General features: G+C 43.8%; 1 protein-coding gene across 4 annotated transcripts in view; it reads left to right on the forward strand.

The window, feature by feature from the left end:
• Ntrk2 (neurotrophic receptor tyrosine kinase 2) overlaps positions 1 to 22,058 on the forward strand; it is a 331,422-nt gene that overhangs the window by 171,021 nt on the left and 138,343 nt on the right. For 3 of the 4 annotated variants that reach the window (XM_016000229.3, XM_076573466.1, XM_016000227.3), the window contains one exon: positions 11,984 to 12,172. In XM_016000229.3, the coding sequence (XP_015855715.1) occupies positions 11,984 to 12,172 (189 nt within the window). Of the gene's footprint in view, positions 1 to 11,983; positions 12,173 to 16,022; positions 16,067 to 22,058 lie in introns of those variants that run through there. The other variant, XM_016000231.3, reaches the window with a different exon arrangement.

Here is a 22,058-nt window from a genome sequence, read left to right on the forward strand (position 1 = left end):
AAAAAAACTTTAAAAAATATGCATATGGGTGTTTTGCCTGCATGTATGTATGTGCACCATGTACATGTAGTACCCATGGAGACCAGAAGAGGGCGTCAAAGCCCCTGACACTGGAGTTACAGATATCTGTGAGCTACCATGTGGGTACTGAGAACTAAACCTAGGTCCTCTGGAAGATCAGCCAATGCTCTTAACTGCTGAGCCATTTCTTCAACCCTGGGGACTGTTTGATGATATTTTTCTTAGAGATAGTGAGAATAAATGAAATTGGAAGTTTAGAGGAAGAAATGGCTCAAGTGAAGGTTGATGGGGAGGAAGTACTCTTTATGCGGCCATGTTCAGAATCAGTTCAACTCCACCCAAGTCCTCCTCCTAGTCTCGGATGGGACTTCCCTTTACAATGCTTTTGTTCACAAGTATGAGATAAGGAGGAACTGAAGCGGGAACTTGGCCCTGAACTACACTCTTCTGAGACCAGAGGAGCTGGAATTAATTTGAAGCCAGCTGTTTAGTTAGTGGAGTGCAAGTCAGCCAGGAAGGAAACCATCAGCAGTGTGACCCTTTGCCTCACCTCTCTTCCATGCCAGTGGCTGGCATCCCACTGCTTGGACTAGTCAGTTCACGCTCCCTGAGACGCCTTCACTGTTCTCGGCTCCCTCCCTGCGGCAAAGCTGCCTCCTTCGTGTGCCCTCTGTGAGTAGGCACAGCCTCAGGAAGTGGATATGAGGGGCATGTCTTCTGCCTACTAGTACCTTCATCTGCTCCCCAAAAGTAGTGGGCATGTTATTCTTGGGGATGGAGGATGGAAAGGTAACAACAGAAAATTTGATAACAGTAAATTTTAATTTCTGCAGAGTTCTAAGGACTGGAAGATAGTGATTTTTTTCTCTTCACACACAAATATACAAATGGGATTTTTCTGAAATATAAAAGGCAATCAGGAAACTGGGGTGTCTTGAGGTCAGAACTTTTGGAACGCTGATGCGGAGGGCTTGTGTGGCCGGGATCTACAGGGACAGTCAAGTTTCTTCCATTTGCCCATTTCTGGCTCCTTTCTCCAGCTTTCACTTGGGTTATGAATACTCCCTTTTCAACTTACTAAATCCTAACTATTTCCTTGGAGAGATGTTTGAAAAACTAATCTTTCTTGCTGTTTATTTTATTTCATTTTAGTTCTGTCTCAGAGTTGCTGAGGTATTGATGTATTATTCCCCCACCCCACCCCACCACTTTGGCCAGCTTTTTTCAAAATCATTAGGGTTTAACTGGTTAATTTCCTAATAGAATCCAAATGGGGCAGATTCTTAATGCTGACTGTACCTATACTTTTAAGGGAGCCCTTCATTTTACTGTGAACAAAATGTCTCTTATTAAACAGAAAATAAAAGGTTGCTGGGCAGACCCCAATCCCCATGGGTGGACCACCGCAATAAAAGGAGAGCATTGTTTCTGTTTTAAGACTACTGCTTCAATCCATCAAAAAGGAGCAGTTGAATGGCCAGAGCTTCTGGGAGAACTGCAGCCACTCCATCTCTCTGAAGCTCTTGTATTTCCTTGGCCTTGGCCTCCGAGGTACCAAAGCTTGTATTGTCTCCATTGTGACTGTGGCCCTCCTATAGGGAGCCTAGACATCAGCAAGTCAGGAATAAGCTTACCCAAATTTAGCCTCAGTTGGGTACTCTTGTTTGTGTTTGTGAATAAAAACAAACAGGGAATGAGTCATCCAGACCTCACTTCCCTTCTCTAGTTCCCTAAGGGCCCTGAGCTTTGACTGTCCTGAGCCCCAGACCTGCCAACCTGATGCTTCCCAGGTTTAGTCAGCTTTCTGTCTCCATAACAAAGCCCCTGAGGGATCAGTTTAGAACAGGTTGACTGACTCATAGCTGTAACAGATCCCCCGGATCCCATCCATCTTCAGTGGCCAGTGGGAGGACATTGCACAGCATATCCCTTCAAGAGTGCATGGCTGAGCAAAACTGCTCACCCCTTGGTAGGGAGTAGAAAGCCTGAGGTGCCACAGTTCTCTAAAGGACCTACTCACAAACAACCTAAAGTTCTAGCCTTAGGCTCCACCTCTTAACAGTCCCACCATCTCCCAGTAGCTGTGCTCCAGGGACCCTGTGGACACATAGGCCTTTGGGACAATAAAATCTAAATTAAAGCAGTCTCTCTCCTTTCCTCCCAAACACCTAAGTAGGGATTTTTACCCGAAATGTGTAGCTGGAAGTTTCTCCGGTGTCCTGACCAGTCCTGCAGCCACTCAGACCCAAGTAAACACACAGAGGCTTATATTATTTACAAACTGTATGGCCTATGGGTCAGGCTTCTTGCTATCTAGCTCTTATAACTTAACTCAACCCATTACTATTAATCTATGTATCGCCACATGTTCCGTGGCTTTACCTGCATCCCATTACATGTTGTTCCTTGTACAGTAGTTTGGCGTCTCTCCCAGCTCTCCTTTCTCCTTTCACCATCTCTCTTGAATTTTCCCACCTGACCCCATCCTGCCCTGCTATAGGCCAATGCAGCTTTATTTATTAGCCAATGAGAGCAACACATATTCACAGCATATAGAAAGACATCCCACAACATAAATGTCTTATCTGTGTCTTAGAAGCAGCTTCACTTTAGAGCTATGAAGTTGTTTCTGTCCCAAGTTCCTTCGGGACTCTATGGACAGCACCATCATATACCTGACTGTCTTCAGCTGGAAGCATCGTGATTCCCTCCTTGACTTGTAGTCAGTCACTGGTTCTCTAACTCTGCACATCTCCTCTTCACTGTCCCACTTCCCCACACCCAGGTCAGGCTATAGTTTTCCCCAGACTTCATTTCTCTTTAAACCTCTTGGCCAGTTTCTTGTTCTTTGTCTTTCTCTCTCATAATTCTGACTCCACCCTGCAGCCAAAATGATCTGTCTAAGATGAACTGATCCAGTCTCTTCTGGCCTGAGATTGCTGACACTTCTGTATTGTTTCAGGTCTAACATCCAAATGTGTTGACAGTGCAGTGTGCCATGGAGCATTGATGGCAGGCTCACGGTCACCTGGCTGGTGAGAGCTGCGTCTGCTCCTGCCACCGAATGTCTCCAGTGACTCAGGAACCTGGAGAAAGAATTCAAAGCTCAAAATCTTCAGTGTGGCATCTACCAAAAGCAAATTGCAAATACCCAACTTTCTGTATCCCCACTCTGTGCTTGGCTAATTCTAATCTGTGCTGTAGAATACAAAAATAGGTCTCCTGAAACCTCATCTTTCCCCTAGGATGGATTGGCTTCTCCTCCTCTGAGTCCCCAACATTGAAGTACTTCTAGGGTGGCTCTCTTTCCACCAAAAGCCCCTTCAGGCAAACATTGAAGCTATTACTCTTTGAAGTCTCTGCCCTGTCAGTTGGATAAATAACTACCCCATAGACAACTCAATTAATTACAGCATCCCAAAATTTGGTGAATTTTGGCAACTCTGAATATGGGAAAGGCAATTTAAAGAGACTGAAGAAAACCCAGTTCTCAGAACAGATCCCCATCTGTTGTTACAGTGTGGAGTAACTGAGTGTATCAGCATCTTTGATCTGACTCCTTGCCAGCATCTTCAGGTGATCTGTAATCTAGGAAAGATATTGCTGAAGATCAAGTGGGTATTGAAGGGGCTGAACAAGAGGCATGCCTACACTTTCCTTATCTAGAATGTTCTTTGATGCATCCTTGCAATGCAGCACCCTGCAAGAAGCAGCGTGGTAATGATTTCAGGGGTGCAGACAGAAGGAGACAGCTTGCCAAATCTCTGCTCAGTATTGTGGAACTGTATGAACGGCAGAGAGGAAGTAGGAAGTGGCTCACCCCTCAGCTGCATGAATGACAGAGAGGAAGTAGGAAGTGGCTCGCCTTTCACTTGCACATTGGGCTAGAGCTCAGCTATAGACTCCTCACTCATGCATTGTTGGTAAAAGTGAGACTTGACATAGCTCAAAGCCATTCTGACTAAGCTTGTCCTCAGTAACAATTTTATTTATAACAGGATTTTCTCAACTATAGTGATGCTTGAAAAGGGGGTGAGCACCTCAGATGTGTAAGGGGTTCAATGCCACTGTGTTTATTGTAAGTTAATGGACAGAAATAATCCTGAATTGTACAGTCAGAGAGAAATGAATGTTGACCATTAGTGGGGCTCTGTAAAAAAGAAAAGTAAGCTGGGCGGCGGCGGCACATGCCTTTAATCCTAGCATTTGGGAGGCAGAGGCAGGCAGATCTCTGAGTTCGAGGCCAGCCTGGACTACAGAGTGAGTTCCAGGAAAGGCTCCAAAGCTACCCAGAGAAACCTTGTCTCAAAAAAAAAAAAAAAAAAAAAAGAAAAAGAAAAAAAAAAGTAACTGGAAAAGAAAACAGACTTGAAAAATGCAATCTACTATTTCACTTTTAAAAAGGTAAGTCAAACAAATATTGAGGTGCAGAGGAGATAGTTTGGTGGTAGAGCCCTGGGTTTGATCCTCAGCACCATCCAAGAAACAAATGCATAGACTACCTCAAAAATGACCAGGAGGAAAATGAACCTTCCGAGTAGAGTTGGTCATGGCAAGTCCATGAGCGTGACACTGTTGGACCAGACTCTCTAATGAGTGGAACTCAGTGCCTGTGCAAAGGATCTTTATCTGGCTTTGCATTGTGGCTAAGCTTTCATTCTGGTTTCTAAAATCTGGAAGGAAGTATTCAGATGAACTTCAACTATTTGTGAAAGTCGTTGTGACTTTCACCCATTGTGAGCTTCAACCATTGTGAAAGTCAGCACTTGCTTAAGGCCCTAGGGTTTATTTTCCTGTGCCTCAACAACTAACTAGCAAGCTGGATAATTAGTGAAATAAGTAAATATCAGCTTAGGCTGCAAGCCTGGCACACAGGATTCCAGGAAGATAAGGCTGAGCTTAAGCCTGGAACAATCTGGGCAGCAGTTCTGTGAAAGCCTCGTTGAGAGTGCAGGAAGATTTTACCTGCAGTTTCACTTCACTTAGTTCTTGAACTGGGTCTTTTTTTTTTTAACAGAGTCCCAGAGCAAAGAAGCACATGACTTAGGTTACCTCTGCTCCTTTAGTGGCCCACAACTATAGATTTTTATGTGGTACAGAAAATACTTTCAAACCCAGAGGTTCCCTACGGTAACAGTTGAGTCCAAGGAATAGATATTTATTGTGCCTTCAGTTGCTGGAGACCCTCCGACAACAGAGTCCCGCCTATATGTGTCCAGTAGAGTCTGGTGCTGTAAGGGCTGCCTGCTGCCCATCGCACAGCGACTCAGGGGCAGACATGCATTCCAGTATCCCCAACTGCCCCCCAGAGTCAGCTCTCCCTACCTAGGAATTTTGTGTTGCTTTCTATTGCCTCTCTCAGCTTCAGAGAAGATCTGTTTTCTCTCATTATTTTCCCACATTGCTGCAAAGCTGTGGCCCATTTGTCAAACATGTTGTGTGTCCTCACCCCCCAGGGCTGTCCTGCTGGATGATTCAATGTGAGGGAAGGATTTCGCCACTTAAGGGGAAGGAAGAAAGTGAGGAAGAAGAGCTGTTAGCCCCAGGCTTGGGTCATTTCCTTGGAAGACCGGTTGCTGCCTCTTTCTGATTTGAACTTCTATGTTCTCAGGATGAAATACAAGTGTTCACACAGGAATCTGGAGCCCAGCTTCCAGTGCTGAGAGAAAGTCTTGGTCTCAGTGGTTTTTATTTTTTAAACTTTTTTGGGGGGTGGGGTGTGTTATTGAGTCATATGACAAAGATCAGTCCACTTTCTCCAGTTTCCATTTCTCTTTCGAAGTTTATTTTGTGTTTTGTTGTGGTTTTCAAATGTTTCATGGTTTGGAATTGGGGAAGTCAAGACAAGGTGTGGGTGAGGGGTAAGCCACACTCCTCCTCTGGCCTTACTGGGCTTTTGTAGCTTGGCTCCACAGAACCTGCCTGGGTTCTCTCTCTATTCACTGGTCTCAGGATCTCTCTCTCTATTCATTGGTCTTTGACTTATTTTCTGTCTTCCCAGTTTTAGATTTGTTGAAGCGAAAGACCCAGCTTATTGTTTTCTAGAAGAGGCGTTACTTTTGCAAACTCTGTGTAGTAAGTAGGTTTGCACGATGAAGCTGACTTGTTTTGAATGCAGCGGGCATGCCAGCTGCCGTCTCTGCTCTAGGCGGTAGAGGCTTTTGAAGGTGAAAGACACAGACTAGAACCACATCAGGGCCACAGTGCAGGGCACAGTTGGCTGAATGGGCAAGCTTGGGCAAGTCTGGCTCTTAACTTTGTTCTGTTGGCTATGATGCAATAGAATTCCAAACTGGTAAATTAGCTGTTCATTTATGGTGATCTTTTTTTCTCAAAAACAGACTTCCACTTCCAGACACTGTGATTTGTGCTTGATTACATTCTGTTCCTTGCATTCAGACTGAACGCGGACAATAGAAATGCAGAGCCTGTAGCACGTGCAGTGAATGCAGATGGTAGGGCTCATCATCAGGACCCAAATCAGGTGTGATCTCTCAGGACCTCCACTCCGCTTGGTGTGGGCACAAAGACAAAGAATAGGAATTACATGGAAGGCACGAAAAGATGGTTTTCTATTATTCTTGTAGATTTCCAAGATCTGAGCATCATGGGCAGACTCTTTTGGTTGCTGTTCCTTTTTGTAGCAAGGTTGGATATAGGTAAAATTCCGAAGTAGTGGGTACAGATGTGTTTAAAAAGCCACCCATTTCTGAGCTGTCTGTCCTGCGTTTGCTTAGCCCAGCCATATAAGGAAGGCTGTTTGCTTGCTTGCTTTCTTTCTTTCTTTCTTTCTTTCTTTCTTTCTTTCTTTCTTTCTTTCTTTCTTTCTTTCTTCCTTCCTTCCTTCCTTCCTTCCTTCCTTCCTTCTTTTCTCTCTCTCTCTCTCTCTCTCTCTCTCTCTCTCTCTCTCTCTATATATATATATATATATATATATATATATATATATATATATAAAATTTACTTGCTTATTTAAACAGGGTTTCTCTGTGAGTCCTGGCTGTTCCGGAACTCACTTTGTAGACCAGGCTAGCTTTGAACTCACAGAAATCTGACTGCCTTTGCCTTCCAACTGCTGGGATTAAAGTTGTACCACCACTGCCTGGTGGAAGCCTGTTTCCTTTATCCTTTTAACCCTGGCGTGGGACCTTATCCAGTTAAATGTTCTCTAGCAGTGTCTGTCCAGTGATCTGAAAATGACCAGGGGACCAAGCTCAGGCTGAGACGGACTGTGCAGAAAAATCCTGGGAGGGGAAATGTCACCAACCTCCACTCCTTCTCTAACCTCAAAGATCCTAATGCAAAACCTCTTACCAAGCCTCTTACCAAATTGGAGGGGAAGTAGACAGAGGACCAAGCTCCGGTATCATGGGGCACTAGGAAGTTCCCAAAGGGCACATTTCAGAAATAGCCCATCCTTTCCAGGGACATCAGAGAGTTTTCCACTCCAGCGTAGTCCATAGTGTTCCTCATGTTTCAGGGATGTGTGTGCCAAGCAAGGAAGGTGAGCATTCTCCCTCTGCAGTACTGGAGGATGGTGTCTTCCTTCCCCTAAGGAGCTAATCACTGTACCCACCTCAATACATTCTAGACACCTTTAACCACAGAGGTGTGCTTGCCCTTAGAGATGTTCAAAAGTGTGTTGTACCCTCCTAAGTGGCAGCATAGACTGTTCTTGAGAATGTCCCAACTATAGCCCAGTAGAGACTTTTGTTATATTCATCACGTGAGGTGATACTAACAGCTAGGAGAAATGACCCCTGTGAAGAGAGTTCCTGACTTAGAGCTTCCAAGAGGGAACGTCATGCCATGGTGTGTGGCTGCACGGAGACTCTCTGGCCAGTCAGTCAGGAGGTAGGAAACACAGAGCAATGAGGCCAAGATCTTTTCTTATTGTTTTCATGGGGAGGAACCAGGGAGGTAGATGTAGTTGCATAAATCAGCAGGCTCTGGCTTCCATGCTCTCCTGAGTTCTGTGGCATCTGGCCTTAAGGTGAAAGGTCAGGTGGGTAGTGGCCTGGAGTGAGAAGACACACAAGGCAGGTGACTGGAGGTGTTGGTTGTGTTGGTCTGTGTGTGGAAGATGCACTGGTGGACAGACTAGGCAGCAGGTCCTAGGGGCCAAACACCAGCCCGTACGAAACAGGGAAGCATGGTCAATATATCCAGTTGCTTACAAGTAGCAATCCCTCCGCTGAAGGCATTGTTGATATTGAGAAGGAAGCTCATTTCCCAGATGGCCATTTTAATCATTGGAAAATACGTTCAGTTAGACTTAGAAATGTCTAAAAAATCAAATATATAGGGTATGTTATCGTATAGCTCTGATGAAAGAAAGCTATGTTTCTCTGTACCTCTTTTTATTTTATATTGAAATAAAAATGAGCTAAAGTGTTTCCATGTATACTTCCTGTTTATCAGCTTGTTATTGGAACTAACTACCCCAAACAAAGCAGCTGTGTACATTCCTAGCAATTCAAACTTTGTATTAATATTAACTAGAGTTTCACGTTCTCATATGAGTTTCTTATAACACACCATGGTGTGCCTCTGACTTCTGTCTCCTTTTTTTTACATGTCTGCTCAACTGCATGCACAGACACACAAAGACACAAATCATGAAATGTGCAGACAGGCTGCTGTCAAATTATATAGACATTCATTGTCCCCACCGGGAGCCTTTTCCCCCTCCCAACTTTCTGTGCTCTACGTTCCATTATATTAAAATGTTCATAGAAAAATGGTCTTAATTCCCACAACCTTGCCAGCCATATCAATCTTCCCGGCTTTGGAACATCACTAATGAAGGGAACAGCAGTTGAATTAATATTCCTCTGATGAATTGTAGAGGTTTGTGATGCTCCATTTGTCAACGGTGACTCTCTGCAAAGTGAAAAGGCTTTTGAAAAATTGTCTTACTTTTTACCAGTGCCAGGATGGAATTCAGGCCCTTCCATGTGCATGGTCGCCATGTCCTCAGCCCTTATCCCTTTTCACTAAGTTATATGAGGGACTGACTGATCCTTAGCTAGTGGGTTAGGGAACAAGGAGTGTGCTTTGGTGGCCATAGAAGGGGAGAGAGTGAGTTCTTTGGTCAGACCCAAATTAGAGGATACTGTGTACGAGAGCTCCCGGGTGCAGCTGGCAGGTGAGTTAGAGCTGGAGTCCTGGAGAAATCTCCAGTTTCTTCTACTCAAAGCACAGCAGTCTTGTGATTCTCACAGCCTAACTGGGGCCAGAGGACAAGAGACAAAACCAAATGAAGCCAATGTGTTTCCTTTTTTTTTTTTTGGTTTTTCAAGACAGGGTTTCTCTGTGTAGTTTTGGTGTCTGTCCTGGGTCTCACTCTTTAGACCAGGTTGGCCTCAAACTCAGAGATCTGCCTGGCTCTGCCTCCAGAGTGCTGGGATTACAGGCATGCGCTACCACAGCCCGGCACCAATATGTTTCTAACTGCTGTTGAGGTTCCAGGAAGAGTTTTGTGAGAACACATGGAATATTTGAAGGTGATAACTTCTCTATGTGTGGGGGTCAAGGTGGAGCCTAGGATCTTTTGAGAAATATGCAGCCTAGACTACACCTCCCCTGAGGGTCCTGAGGGAGCAAGCTTTGGTAGCTGGTAGCCTTACAGAAGGGAACAGCTGCTCCGGGGACCTAGCAAGGGAGCCAGTGGCAGGAAAGCTTTACTGACAAGGTCTAGAAACCCAGGCATAGCACATCTCCATTGCCATCACTGGCTAGAAGCTGAGTGATCTGGGCTTGTCAGAAAGCAGATCACAGAACAGAGATGGTTGGGGCTATTAGGAAGAACTTGTCCTTACAGCTGTTCTTGGCAGGATTTCCACTGTTGGCGAACCCAGATGAGCAAGACATGAGATGAGCACAACCAGTGGGCTTGCCTTGGCTTTGAGCGTTGTGCGGTTTCTAAGTTGGCTGTGCGAGGACATGTTTGCAGAATCCAGCCAGAGTATATTATTAAACCCAACTTAAATGCACTCCCATTGAGAGACTGCTTTTCAAAATACTGGTAATAGCAGTAGGATTCCCCCCTACACACTTCGTTTAAGACACAACCAGCTGGGGAATGTCCGACTGTTATCACTACAAACTACAATAATCCCCATAGGGGAAAATGGATCTTGGAGTTTGGTGGGTGGATTATCGCTATATTGAGTAGGGATTCAAGCTGTATCAGAATCCGACAAAACAACCTTTGTTTTTGTAATTGCTTTACATGGAAGTAATTAAGGATGAGGAGAATGCACAGAGGTCCTGAAGCATGCTGGGGGTTGAGGTGGGGATGAGGTTGAAAACACACTCCCTCGGGCGGAAGTGTAACACAGGCATCCCTCCCTCTTTAGCAAGCCTTTGTCTTGCCTGGGCGTCTGACTCTGCCTTTCTTTGCTTGGTTCTTGCTCTTCCTCTTCCACCTTCTCCAGGGACAGTGTGCTCATTCCATACACTTCACAAGCCTGTGTGATCCATGTCTAAAAGACATGGATTTCCACGTGTGAAGTGCCTAGCCATGTGATGCTCAACGTTCTGGAGTCTTCTCACACATTTTTATCTTTCTGAATCTATTTTGGTTGCCAATTTTGGTTGACTTGAGTAGTCAGTAGATATATTGATTGGACAAAATGTAGTGGAGTGAATATAAAGGCATATATTTTGAGGTTTTGGATTAAAAATTAAATCTTGAAAATAATTAAGCTATTGCTCTAATATAAAGGGATCCCAATAATGTCATACTGTCCATTAATGTATATGAAGCACATTTAAGTTTGTAATGCATTTTCATATCCCTAATCTCACTCCAGTCCCATAAAATAACAACTGGGCATTCTCTAAACAACCCCTAATGGTAAGCATATGTACAGCCACAAAGAAATAAGTAAAAGTATGAAGATAAGAAACTCAGATCTCCAAATGCTCAACATCACTTTAAGTCACCAGATAAACAGGTGTCCCAGATCTGTGCCTGGAGTTCAATGACAGGGTGCTCTCAAGGTGTGCATAGAACCCCAGGTCCTGACAGGGTGCTCTCAAGGTGTGCACAGAACCCCAGGTCCTGACAGGGTGCTCTCAAGGTGTACACAGAACCCCAGGTCCTGACAGGGTGCTCTCAAGGTGTGCACAGAACCCCAGGTCCTGACAGGGTGCTCTCAAGGTGTGCATAGAACCCCAGGTCCTGGGAGCTGCATGTGCAGCTGCAGAATATGGAAATGAAATTAGAACCCTCATATGTTGGTGGCAATTGACTAACAGAGCATTGTGCAGCCAGTTTGTAAATGAATTTTTAAATCAGTTTAGATGCTCACAATGTTAAGCACAGGTCTTCCCTAGGATTTACCAGACTCACACAAGAGCAAAGGAGGCATGTGATCCCACGAAAGTGTGTGCACATGTGTTCACAGCTGGATTATTCTTGTTAGTCAGAGCCCCAAACTCTTCGATGGGCAGAGGGACAGATAAAAGCACATGCAGGCATGTGTCCCCACAAAAGTATGTGCACAGGTGTTCACAGCTGAATTCTTCTTGTTAGTTAGAGCCCCAAACTCTTCGATGGGCAGAGGGACAGATAAAACCACATGCCATGTCTGTACAATTTAGGATCACTCAACAATGAAAAGCGAGTATCAATGCTCATGGCCCTGAGAGTTCATTTAAAAACATGATGCCAAGTGCAAGTCATGAATTACATTGGCTGCACTTACAGGGAATGCCAAGGTTTGTTAAATCAGAGTGGAAAAGGAAATTTGTGGATGTCTGGGACTGGGAATGGGGAAAATGGCAGATAAATACTCACTGGGGTAAGAGAAATGTCTTAAAAGTGTAGTTTAGTGATGATGGCAACACTCTGAGCACACCAAACCCACAGCAGTCATGAATTTGGAGTGTATGTGAATTAAAGTTCAACTGAAGTAGTTAAACTACAGAATGCCTATGCTTCTTCCCACTCCAGGCCCGGCTTCCGTCATCAGCAACGACGATGACTCGGCCAGCCCCCTCCACCACATCTCCAATGGGAGTAATACTCCATCCTCTTCAGAGGGCGGTCCTGATGCTGTCATTATTGGAATGACCAAGATTCCTGTTATTGAAAACCCCCAGTACTTTGGCATCACCAACAGCCAGCTCAAGCCAGACACATGTAAGTACAGCTGTTTATACTTATTGACCCATTTGCTGCATAGCTGCTTAGATGATTCTGTTTATCAGGGCCTCTGACAAGGCTGGCTGGGGCTGAGGGCAGTGGAATATTTGAGGATTCTTGCACTCTTTGGCCTACAGGCTAGATTCTTTCATTGGTTACTTAGGGAATTCTCAGGGTTTGCCTCCTGTTAGGCTGGGAACTGTGGGCAGATACGGACTTCTCTTGGAATCCATTTTCCACAATCATTTGTCAACATGAAGTTATAATCAAGCATGCTTATCTGGAGAAGGATGGAGACAAAAAGCAGAAGTGTCATTAGAATGCATACACATAATTTATAGTTGACAGGCAATTGATGTAACTTAAATCTGGCTTATTGAGAGCAATTAAAGCATGCATTCTAGGCAGTCAGCAAGGCTCTGCGTTTCATACAGGTGGTATTGATTTTGGGGTAGTTCTGTATTCTTTTCTCATCCTGATTTCTAGCATGAGGCCTTGTGGAGTCACAACTGTTACACCAACAAGTGTATGAGAAGGAGGAAGACTTTTACTTTTAATGATTACGCTAGCTCATCAGCCTCTACTGGCAAGCGTGGGCCTCTTTCCCTATTTTCTGAGCCACTGACCAGATAGATATAAAGTGTGGAAAGACCCTAAGAGCAGCAGGAAGTCAAAGTATAATGAACACACAAGCTTTCTCCATTTGAATACAGGCCTGCTCTCATGTATGAATAAGAGGCCTTGAGGGCTAGGACATCAGGTGTCCCTGTTCCAGGGTCTCCCTGGCATTGATGAGGCTGTCCTTTGTCTAGCTATGTCTCTATATCCCATCTAAAGTGCTGCTCTCCTGCACTGTTGCAGAGGCTAAGGAAGACAATTATAAAGTTATGTTTGGAGATGGATACTTTGCTGAAAACTCACTGGGGGAGGGCTGAGCAAAGAGATCTTTCTGTATATAAGAAAAGAATTGTCATTTCTTTCTATTCGTTTACATTTATTCCAAGGAATGTTTAAGGTTGGAGTTGGAGCTAAATGTTAGGGTTAACATTACCATAAGTTTGTGATGTGTGAGACAGGGCCTCCCCAAGATGTTAGCTGAATTTGTTATCTGACGAGTACGAAAAGATGCTTAAAGATTAGTGACATCCTTGAACATTAAGTGTTGTTCAAAGTCATGGTGTTATTGATTCTAATAACTGTGGTAAGGCTGAGATAAGAGGAGATGTTGTTTAGAATTAGGTATGCTTTGTGGAGGTTGGCATCACCAAGATCCTTGAGATGTCTATCTGCATGGCAGTCAAATAGGAAGAAAAGGCAAGATGCTGTGGTAAGAGAATCTGGGGTCTTTCCCATTGTTCTGCCTAGGGATATCTGATCTTGACATCACTGTGCATCAGGACTAGGCTGTGTGGTGTAGTTCTATCCGCCCCAGGCTGGAGAGCTGAGATTCACTAAAATTAACATAAAGTTTGCTTTCCTTTTCAATGGCGGAGAAGTAAGGCTGAATCATCAAGCAGAGACCATTGGTCCAATATGTCCAATAAGAATGAATGAACAAAAGCAATAATAGATACGTTAATGTGGATGGAGGGGTGCCACAAGGCTCCAACCCGACACGAAGTACTACAGGCAACTGTGGAATCCTGACAGTGGGAGAAACAGTCTTCCCCAGAGAAGAGCACGCCAATTGGTTATCCAATACCAAGTGATCAGCTCTCAAAAAAATATCTTTTAAAAGAAAAATTCCTTTATTAAAGGGACAGTGATTGTGTGGAAGAAGTGGGTGGAGGGCTGCAGGGTTTGTGACACCACTGACTGTCTTTCCTCAAAGTCCTAAGGATGTTTGCATTTAAAATCTATAGAGATTTCAGAAAATAGTTGGATTATTTCTGAAGGCCTTTTGGTTTTGTGGCTCAGCCATGTGTCACCCACACTTGGACTGTAAGAGAAGAATGGAGCCCCTCACTTCCCCTCAGCTTCTGGCCTCTGGCCTGGGCTCCAGACCACCAACTCTCTTTGGCTAGTCCTTCCTTACAATGTCTCACGGAGCCCTCCACCTAAAAACCCTTCTGGGCCTGGTGTCCTCAGACATGTCTTATCTTACATAATCTGAAACTAATTTTTTCCCAGACATTATCTTTGGTGATTTTTAAAAACATTTTAAAAAAATCACATATCTTCCATGGATACTTTGCCAAAGAAACGGGAATGAAGATTTTACCCTTCTCATCCCGCCCCTACCCATGTCAATGTCATACTTCATTCCAGTATGTTCATTAACCTTCCGAGTCTGTGCCGTCCTGTGCTGTGTGTGAGTACACCCATATTGGTGTGTGTCTGCCATCCTAGCCTTGGGAAAGCAGCAACTTCAGCCGCTAGCCATAACCTAGGACAGGACATAGTGGGTTTTTGACATCAACCAGATGTTGACCAGATGTGACTATATATTGCTGATGTATTAGTTACCAATGGATTTGTAACAAATTCATCACAGTCCTTTTTCATTGGTTTAATTTCTACCAAACTTGTATGTATATTGTTTTTATTGGATATACTTTTAACTAAGTGCTAGGCAGTTTTACTAGATTTAGGCAATTTTAGAAAAATAAGCTTTATGAAATCTTTTCTTTGACTAAACAAATTACAGTCATCCCGATTAAACTATTTCAAAGCTTAAATACAGAGATTGGATGTGCAGAAGTGTATCTGGCTTTAAGTCCATGAAATTCTGGGAGATTAGTTTCAGATAGGTGGTTTTTATTGAATGTCCTAAACAAACCAACTTCTAATAACCTCTCAAGAGGGGTTCTTCCCAAAAGATGCAAGGTGATGACAAAAAACCATTACAAGGGTTATGAATATAGCTTAGCCTTTCCCTCGTGCCCTTAAAACAAATGTCACTGAACTGTGTATCACCACCATCTCTCTGAACCAATCACAGGCTTGGACTGAACACTACTATGTCTACTGGTCTTTCCTGAAATTGTATTTTATATTCAAAGATGTTGACTTTAGACTGCACATATTATGTCACCAAGAGTGACATCTGTTTCTTCTCACTGAATTGTAAGAGAACATTCTAGAAAGCACATTTCAATATGTTAAGTATTTGTTGATTAGATGTAGTACTTCTACAATGGTAGGAACCAGAGGTTTTGTGGTAGTGATGACTTGACCTTTGATTGTGGTGAGACTCATTAGATAGACCCAACTGGATCAGCACATGATTCAATACAGTGTGATGAGCACTGAGGTAGGTTGGGTTACAGAAAGGTTTTGTATCCAATTTTCAGGAATCTGGCAAATCAGTAGAGTAGGAGAGATGGGCTATTGTGGAAAAATGGCGTGACATAATAAAGGCCATACTGGGGCATGGGCTTTGTAGAGAGTAGTGGACATTTATTCTTTTATTTGAATGGCTCAAGATTTCAAATGCTACATGGGGCAAGTAAGAATGTATTAGTGCTATTCAGTTCAAGCTCATGGACTGCTAGTGCCCCTCTGAATTAGACCGCAAGGATCCCCTGCTGTAAATATCTCATTTAGTAGATGATGCTTAGAAGTAGCTTGACTAAAGTGATACGGCTTTAGTACAACCGTACCTTTGCTTTAAACAGCAAACAAACACCAGGATTAGATTAGGGGCCTTTAAATGATGCATAGGATTGCTCCAATGAGGAGGAATGAGCAATCATGCCCTTTGACATACTTTTGTACTATCAGGAGCTGTGTGGTAATATTCATTCACCAAATCCAGAGATGGTTTGCAAGATTTTTAGAGCAATGTGTACAGGGCTGAATTGCTCCTGAGCACTTTCCAATAGAAAGTCTGTCTACTTTATTGCAGGGCCCAGAGGTTCCCCCAAGACCGCCTGATAATAATTTGGTATTTGGAGGCTCCTGCATCACTGCAGGAACCAAAGGAGGCTAAATCCAAGCCTGATGGAGGAGAAGAGTTCTATGATTATCTGCAAATCCTGGCCAGACAGCATCTTGAAGTCACTCCTTAGCTTCCATAACTAGCCAAGCAAGAAATTGCCTTCCCAGGACAAAGCAGAGTGCTCTAATGACTAACCCCTCAAAGTGCTGTGTCACTTAGACTATAGACCATCTCCTCGATCGAGCTGGATGGCAAGATGGAGCTGAGGAGCTCAGCAACATCAAGTCTGGAGTTGGTCTTTATTCAACTAGTCTGTGTAGATGTGTCTGAAAACCACAGCGTCTTACACCATGGGGTGGTTGACCAGTAGGATTTACAAACCCGGCCCAAGGGCAGCTGTGCTGTTATCTTCTCCTTGCCTGTTGAGAAAGATTTTGGCAGGGTGTGGTGGAAGCTCACCTTCTGAGTAAAAAACAGAAACAGAGCATATTAACAGAAAAACTTCCAAATCATGTCTTGAGTTGATGGGTGGGGATATGTTTTATCCATAGACTTACTGTTGTTCCTAAAATCATGTTCATTTGTTTTTTTCCAGAGCAGTCTCATAATTTAGCTAGGATCATAGGCCTTGTGCCTAAATTTAATTAAGATTGTCTCTCATACATACCCTCAAATATTTGTCTCGAAGAACATGCCCTGTGTGCACACACCTAGGGCTAGCCACTCCCAGGAGCAGATGCATAGCAAGAATTTTGAAGTTTATTTATTTGTTTTGGAGGCTTACTTTATTTTCAACAAAATGGACATTTATCACCTCCCTAGACACTGTGTGTCCCATGTTTCTTCAGGTATAGTTGTGTGTTTCCCCACGGATCATATGCTTGTTAGACAATTGCACAGACAAGCACAGGCTCACTATCCAGCAATGGTGCAGGAAATCGGGTACTCTAAAGAGAGCGGTTGTTTGAACAGTAGTTGAAATGTCACAGAGAGTCTGAGTCCTATCCCTCTTAACTGCTGTGTCCACTTTGTCATTCTCCTGCCAACAAAGCCAAGTGGGAGTTTTCACAAAACTACAGAGGTTTTCAACACATTTGAAAAACTGCTTTGAGTACTCATGAGCAAAAGTTCTGAATTCTCTTTGGGGCTCCAGAAGCTCATGACATCAGAGCGATGGTCCTGAGGGCTACACATGCCCTGTCAGACTTCAGTGCTGTGGTCCATTTTGGTGGTCAGGGCTAGGAATTACAAACAGGTAGATACTGATTTAGAGCTTACTCCTATCTTTGGCCTATTTTTTTCTTTTAAAATACATTTTCTTCTAAGCATTTAATTGGCCAGATAAAAGCTGCTTTGGGAACTGGTATTGCACCCTGGGAGGCTATGGCCTGCACTTTAACCAGAAGTTAAGTCTGTTCTGTCCAGCACAAGGCTAGGATGGAAAGCACAGTTCTTTTAGGATGCTTAGAAGTTGCTTTGTTTATGGCACACTGGGTTGACAACTCATCCTGTGGGGGTGGCCATGGCACACTGCTGCATTCTGTAGGTGCCAATATAATTCTCTGTCCCTTTTGGTGCCATGGACCCCCATTGCTAAGTACAACAACTTGATATTAAATTCACTCTCAACTCCAAAGGAAATGGTAAGAAGCTATCAAATAATGCTTTAATAAAAGCAACTTGTATCCCCTAGAAGAAAGGAAATGAATACATGCTGCATAATTACATCTAAAGTGTAAGCCATATCACAAACTTCACTTGATGAAGATTTCTTAGCGAATGACTTTCAAGCACATTCATAGCTAAGCAAAATCACGTTTTTGGCATTTCACCAATGGGTGACATTGTTATAAAAATTGAAAAAACACCAATTATAGGATACTTAGGCCTTCTGGAGAAAACATTCCAATCCTATACTTGATAGCTGAGAAACAAAAACAATAGTGATTATGCATCTAGGTTGGGAGACCCTGATTTTGCTCCTGCATCATCAGCTGCCAAGATAAACACATTGGCACCCTGAACACATGAGCATTGTCAGTCTGATATATCCAAATCATCAGTGATGCTCTGGGGTATCCCAGATGCATTTGTTTACCAAGACCGAGCCTGGCTGGGGCATCTGCATCAACAACATGAGCCTAGTCAAGCTGCATCTCTTGCATGTGCCAGCCAATCATGGACCAGAATCAGCCTAGCAAACACAAATATAAACCAGCAGCCTGCCCCATGTTACTAAGAAGCACCTGCTACCCAGAAGGTCTGGACAGCTGAGTCTTCCTTAAGTACAGGGGCACAACTAAAGGTTGTGAGACCCAACCCTTTATCAACTGTCCTGAAAGTCTACAATTTCTCCTTGTAAAATACGGTTGGCTCTGCCTTACTGGTTCTCCCACCATGGCTGGTCTGCTATGTGTCATGTGTCATACTGGTACCCACCTTACTCCCTGTGGGGCAAATCGTCTCCCTTTATGTTCAGTGAGGTTGCAGTATTGCTTTTATTGATTTCTTTGGTTGTCTTTTGGCTGTAACTTCTTTCCTATACAGGTAAAAAGACTTTGCAATGTCCCAAAGACAAGAAAAGTGTGGGAAGACAAGTCATTCTTCATGTGTTCAGATCACCATGAACAGAGACAGTTTTAGCATGTGGGTTTAGTCTTTAATTTGGAGAGCTTCCTCCAGAGGCTGAGGCAGCAGCCCAGTGCGATGCTTCGTGTGACCCATTCTCTGCGGCTGTATCTGTTGCTGGGGAAATTCTATATGTTTTGTTGATTATAAGCACTTGGCTTTTTGCGTGGATGAAATGATTAGAAGATCATCTATATCAGAAAGTGAAAAGGAGTCTAAGTATGTGGGTGACTTTCCATCCTGACTCTCTCAGGACTGATGCAGTTCCTTCAATAGCACCAGTCAGTTCTAAATCAGGAGAGGCTCAGGCAAGCCACAGTGAGTTGGTCATACCAGTTGGTACAAACTTGGTGATTTTTCTTTCTAGTACAGATTAAGACAGAATTATGTCTTAATCACCCAAATTGCCTTTAAGTGTCCTAAAATAAGATAATTTGAATTAAAAATAAAAAATATAGTAGAACACCTGAAAGATGCAAAAAACAAAGATGCCGTTTTCAGTCACCTCTAGTCCCATCAGATGTAACTGCTGGCACGTTTGTACATGAGGATGTCTGGTCGCATGAGCAGCCTAGCTATCGAGCTTTGTGTGCTCCTGCCTTTATTCATGGTGGGCATTGTTAATACTTCTATAAAGTGGGTTTACTGGCAAGTCTGGAAGAAGCAGCTGGGTATATTTCTTTCTAATCTACTGCTTCTAAGTTGCTTGACAACACTCTGAGGTTGGTGCAGAGCTGGGAGCTGGGCATGGCTGACATACCAGGTCTGGTTGAAAGAGATCTCAAAGTCAAGGGAAGCGAAGGTGGCTCTCTCACGTGCTGAGCGTCGCAGAAGGGATGGGCACAGTGTTGTGGGCTAGGAAGTCCTGGAAACAAGAGGCACTCTTGTTCTGACTAGGCAAACCAAAAACCTGTGTTCAGGGTCAGCACGAGGTGATTTCTGACTCTCAGTATTTTTGTTCCTCAGCTGAGGGTGGCAAGCACTGTGGTCTCCTGTTCTCCATCTAACTCTACGTGGCCAGCTGGCCCCTTGCAGGCTGTCTACAGAATTTTAAATGGCCAGGATGGTTACATCTAATACATTTTCAGTATCTGAAAGATTTCTTTTCTTCCCCTTAGTATCCCTGAGTTGAAAAAGGACCTCCAGTAGGCTGGGGTGTCCATTCTGATCGTTCAACCTTACCTAAATTTAATGGAGCTAGCTGCTCAGATTTCCACATTCCTTTCATCACTAAAGGTTTCCTCTTATGATGCTTCAGGAGTCTGCTCTCAGACTGAGGTTCTTGCAGCAAGACCTGTGGTCAATAGTGTGGCATACAAGGGTATTTTGCTGTTGATACTTTCATAATGACACTGTCAGAATCCATAAGTTCAGAACAAGAGGTTCTCATGATGTGCAAGAGATTGGATCTGTGTGGTGGTTTTGAAAAAAGAGGTAGGAAAGGAAAGGATCCTAGGAGAAACCCAATGATATCAGCCTACACTTGGACTATCAGTTACTACCTGTGGGTAGATGTCAATATTTTTGTTATTCTGTTGCTCTTATTTAGTGTATTTACTTGGCTATGATGTTGACTGTCCTTATGCATTGAAACAGAACCCAAGGTCAGATGATGATGGCATTTAGACTGAGCACCACACAGTCCCAATGTCCCAGTAGAGTGGTTGGTACAGAAAGATCAGGACACAGTCTTAGGCTGTGTAACTTTAACAAAATAGCAAGTCTTCAAATTAGAGAATATTTTTATGAGAGGAGATTACAAGATGTCACTACAAAGATGCCAGCCAGACAGTTTTGCTACAGAGTGATGGGTTTTCAGGTTAATTGCTACTTTCCTGTCTGATGTTTCACCCTCAACCCAAGGCTTCACTCTGGATTGGCCTCTGGTCTACTCGCAAGGAAAGAAGTGGTGTGTCCAGGGCGGAACTGAGCCTTGCTTCCTACTCAGAACCTTGGTCAGCAGAGCTGACAGGTCTCAGGTTTCTCCACCCAGAGTTCACTTCCTGTCTTACTCTTTCCTCCTCTCTCCCTGTCTTAGCGTTCACGATGATACTGGCCTTATTTCTTCCTGGTTCCTAGTTCCACCAATGCCATTACCTGAGAGCTGTAGAAACAACTGTGAATGGATATCACCTCACTGAGAAGGCCATTCCTTGTTTCCCAGGGCAGTCAGCGGGGACATATTCGGGACATTCGTTTTCAAAATCTTTGTTGTGGGTGGAGAGCAAAAATCTCCTACTTCCCTGTAAGGCTTTTCATATCTCAGCACCCTACACTGACCTTCAGAGATAGATGCTGGTTTTGAAACAGGAAAATGTCATGTTACAAAGATGTTGGTGATCTAGCTGGCTAAACCTTGGCATTCAAACTCCTGAATTTCAGGGAGGGAGACAAAGACCAATAGCAAAGGGAATAAGGTTATCTCCTACTTCCTGAATTTCCCTTCTCTGGTTTGCATACACTCTGCTATTCCTTCATTTTTTTACCCCTCGGTTTTTGTCAATGTGGATCTTAATGACATTTGGGTCTCAGAGTTGATAAACTGGAATTGTCCCTCAAGCTAAGATTCCAGGGTGAGCTGCTTTTATTCACTTTGACAAAATTCATGCTGTCCCTTAGGAGGCTTTTGCAGCAGTTTTCATCCTAACATCAGGAAGAGCTTTGGTGTGTGGAACGGGGTTGGTTTCTAGATTTGGTTAAGCTGTTCCCATGCTGTATCCACATTTGGAGAGGGGGCGGGGTTTGAGTGGAAGAGTATGGGTTAATGCTCCTCCATGAGACCCTTATGGTCACAGCACTAAATCTAAGTAATGCTGCCTCCTCACTGTGGGCAAGAAGCCCTGTACTTCTTGAGCAACCCCTGCCATTTTGTAGGTCTGTCCTCTGGGGCTCCACAGGTTCTGGTGAGACAGGGTCTGGGTGGGGGTATGGATGGGGGTATCGGTCGGACAATGGCGTGACTGAATGTTGCTTGACTTTATTTCTAGCTCTCATAGTTCATGCAACAGAGTGGACTCAAAACACGTGTACTGTCTTACTCTGTTGAGAAACTCATGCTGGTCCACATGTATGTGTGTGTGATCAGTGGAACATGGAATGCTTTCTCATATTGACATGCTTATGCAAATGAGAACTGTTTTACTGGCATTTGTAAAGTTGATCTTTCAGAGTCAAGCTCATATACTAATAAAGACAAGAGCGTCAGATGTGTGGTCTTCCGTGTCTGCTTTTGTCCACGGTTGGGATTACTGAAAGCACCCTATACAATCCCCTGAAAGTTGTCTCCAGTGGTGACAGAGTTGTTCCCTACAGCCCCTCCAGATTTCTTTCAGTCTCCTCAATTTCCTTCAGATTAAAACCACCCCTGGGAGATGG

Source organism: Peromyscus maniculatus, chromosome 5 (genome assembly GCF_049852395.1).
Source record: "Peromyscus maniculatus bairdii isolate BWxNUB_F1_BW_parent chromosome 5, HU_Pman_BW_mat_3.1, whole genome shotgun sequence".
Taxonomy (NCBI): domain Eukaryota; kingdom Metazoa; phylum Chordata; class Mammalia; order Rodentia; family Cricetidae; genus Peromyscus; species Peromyscus maniculatus.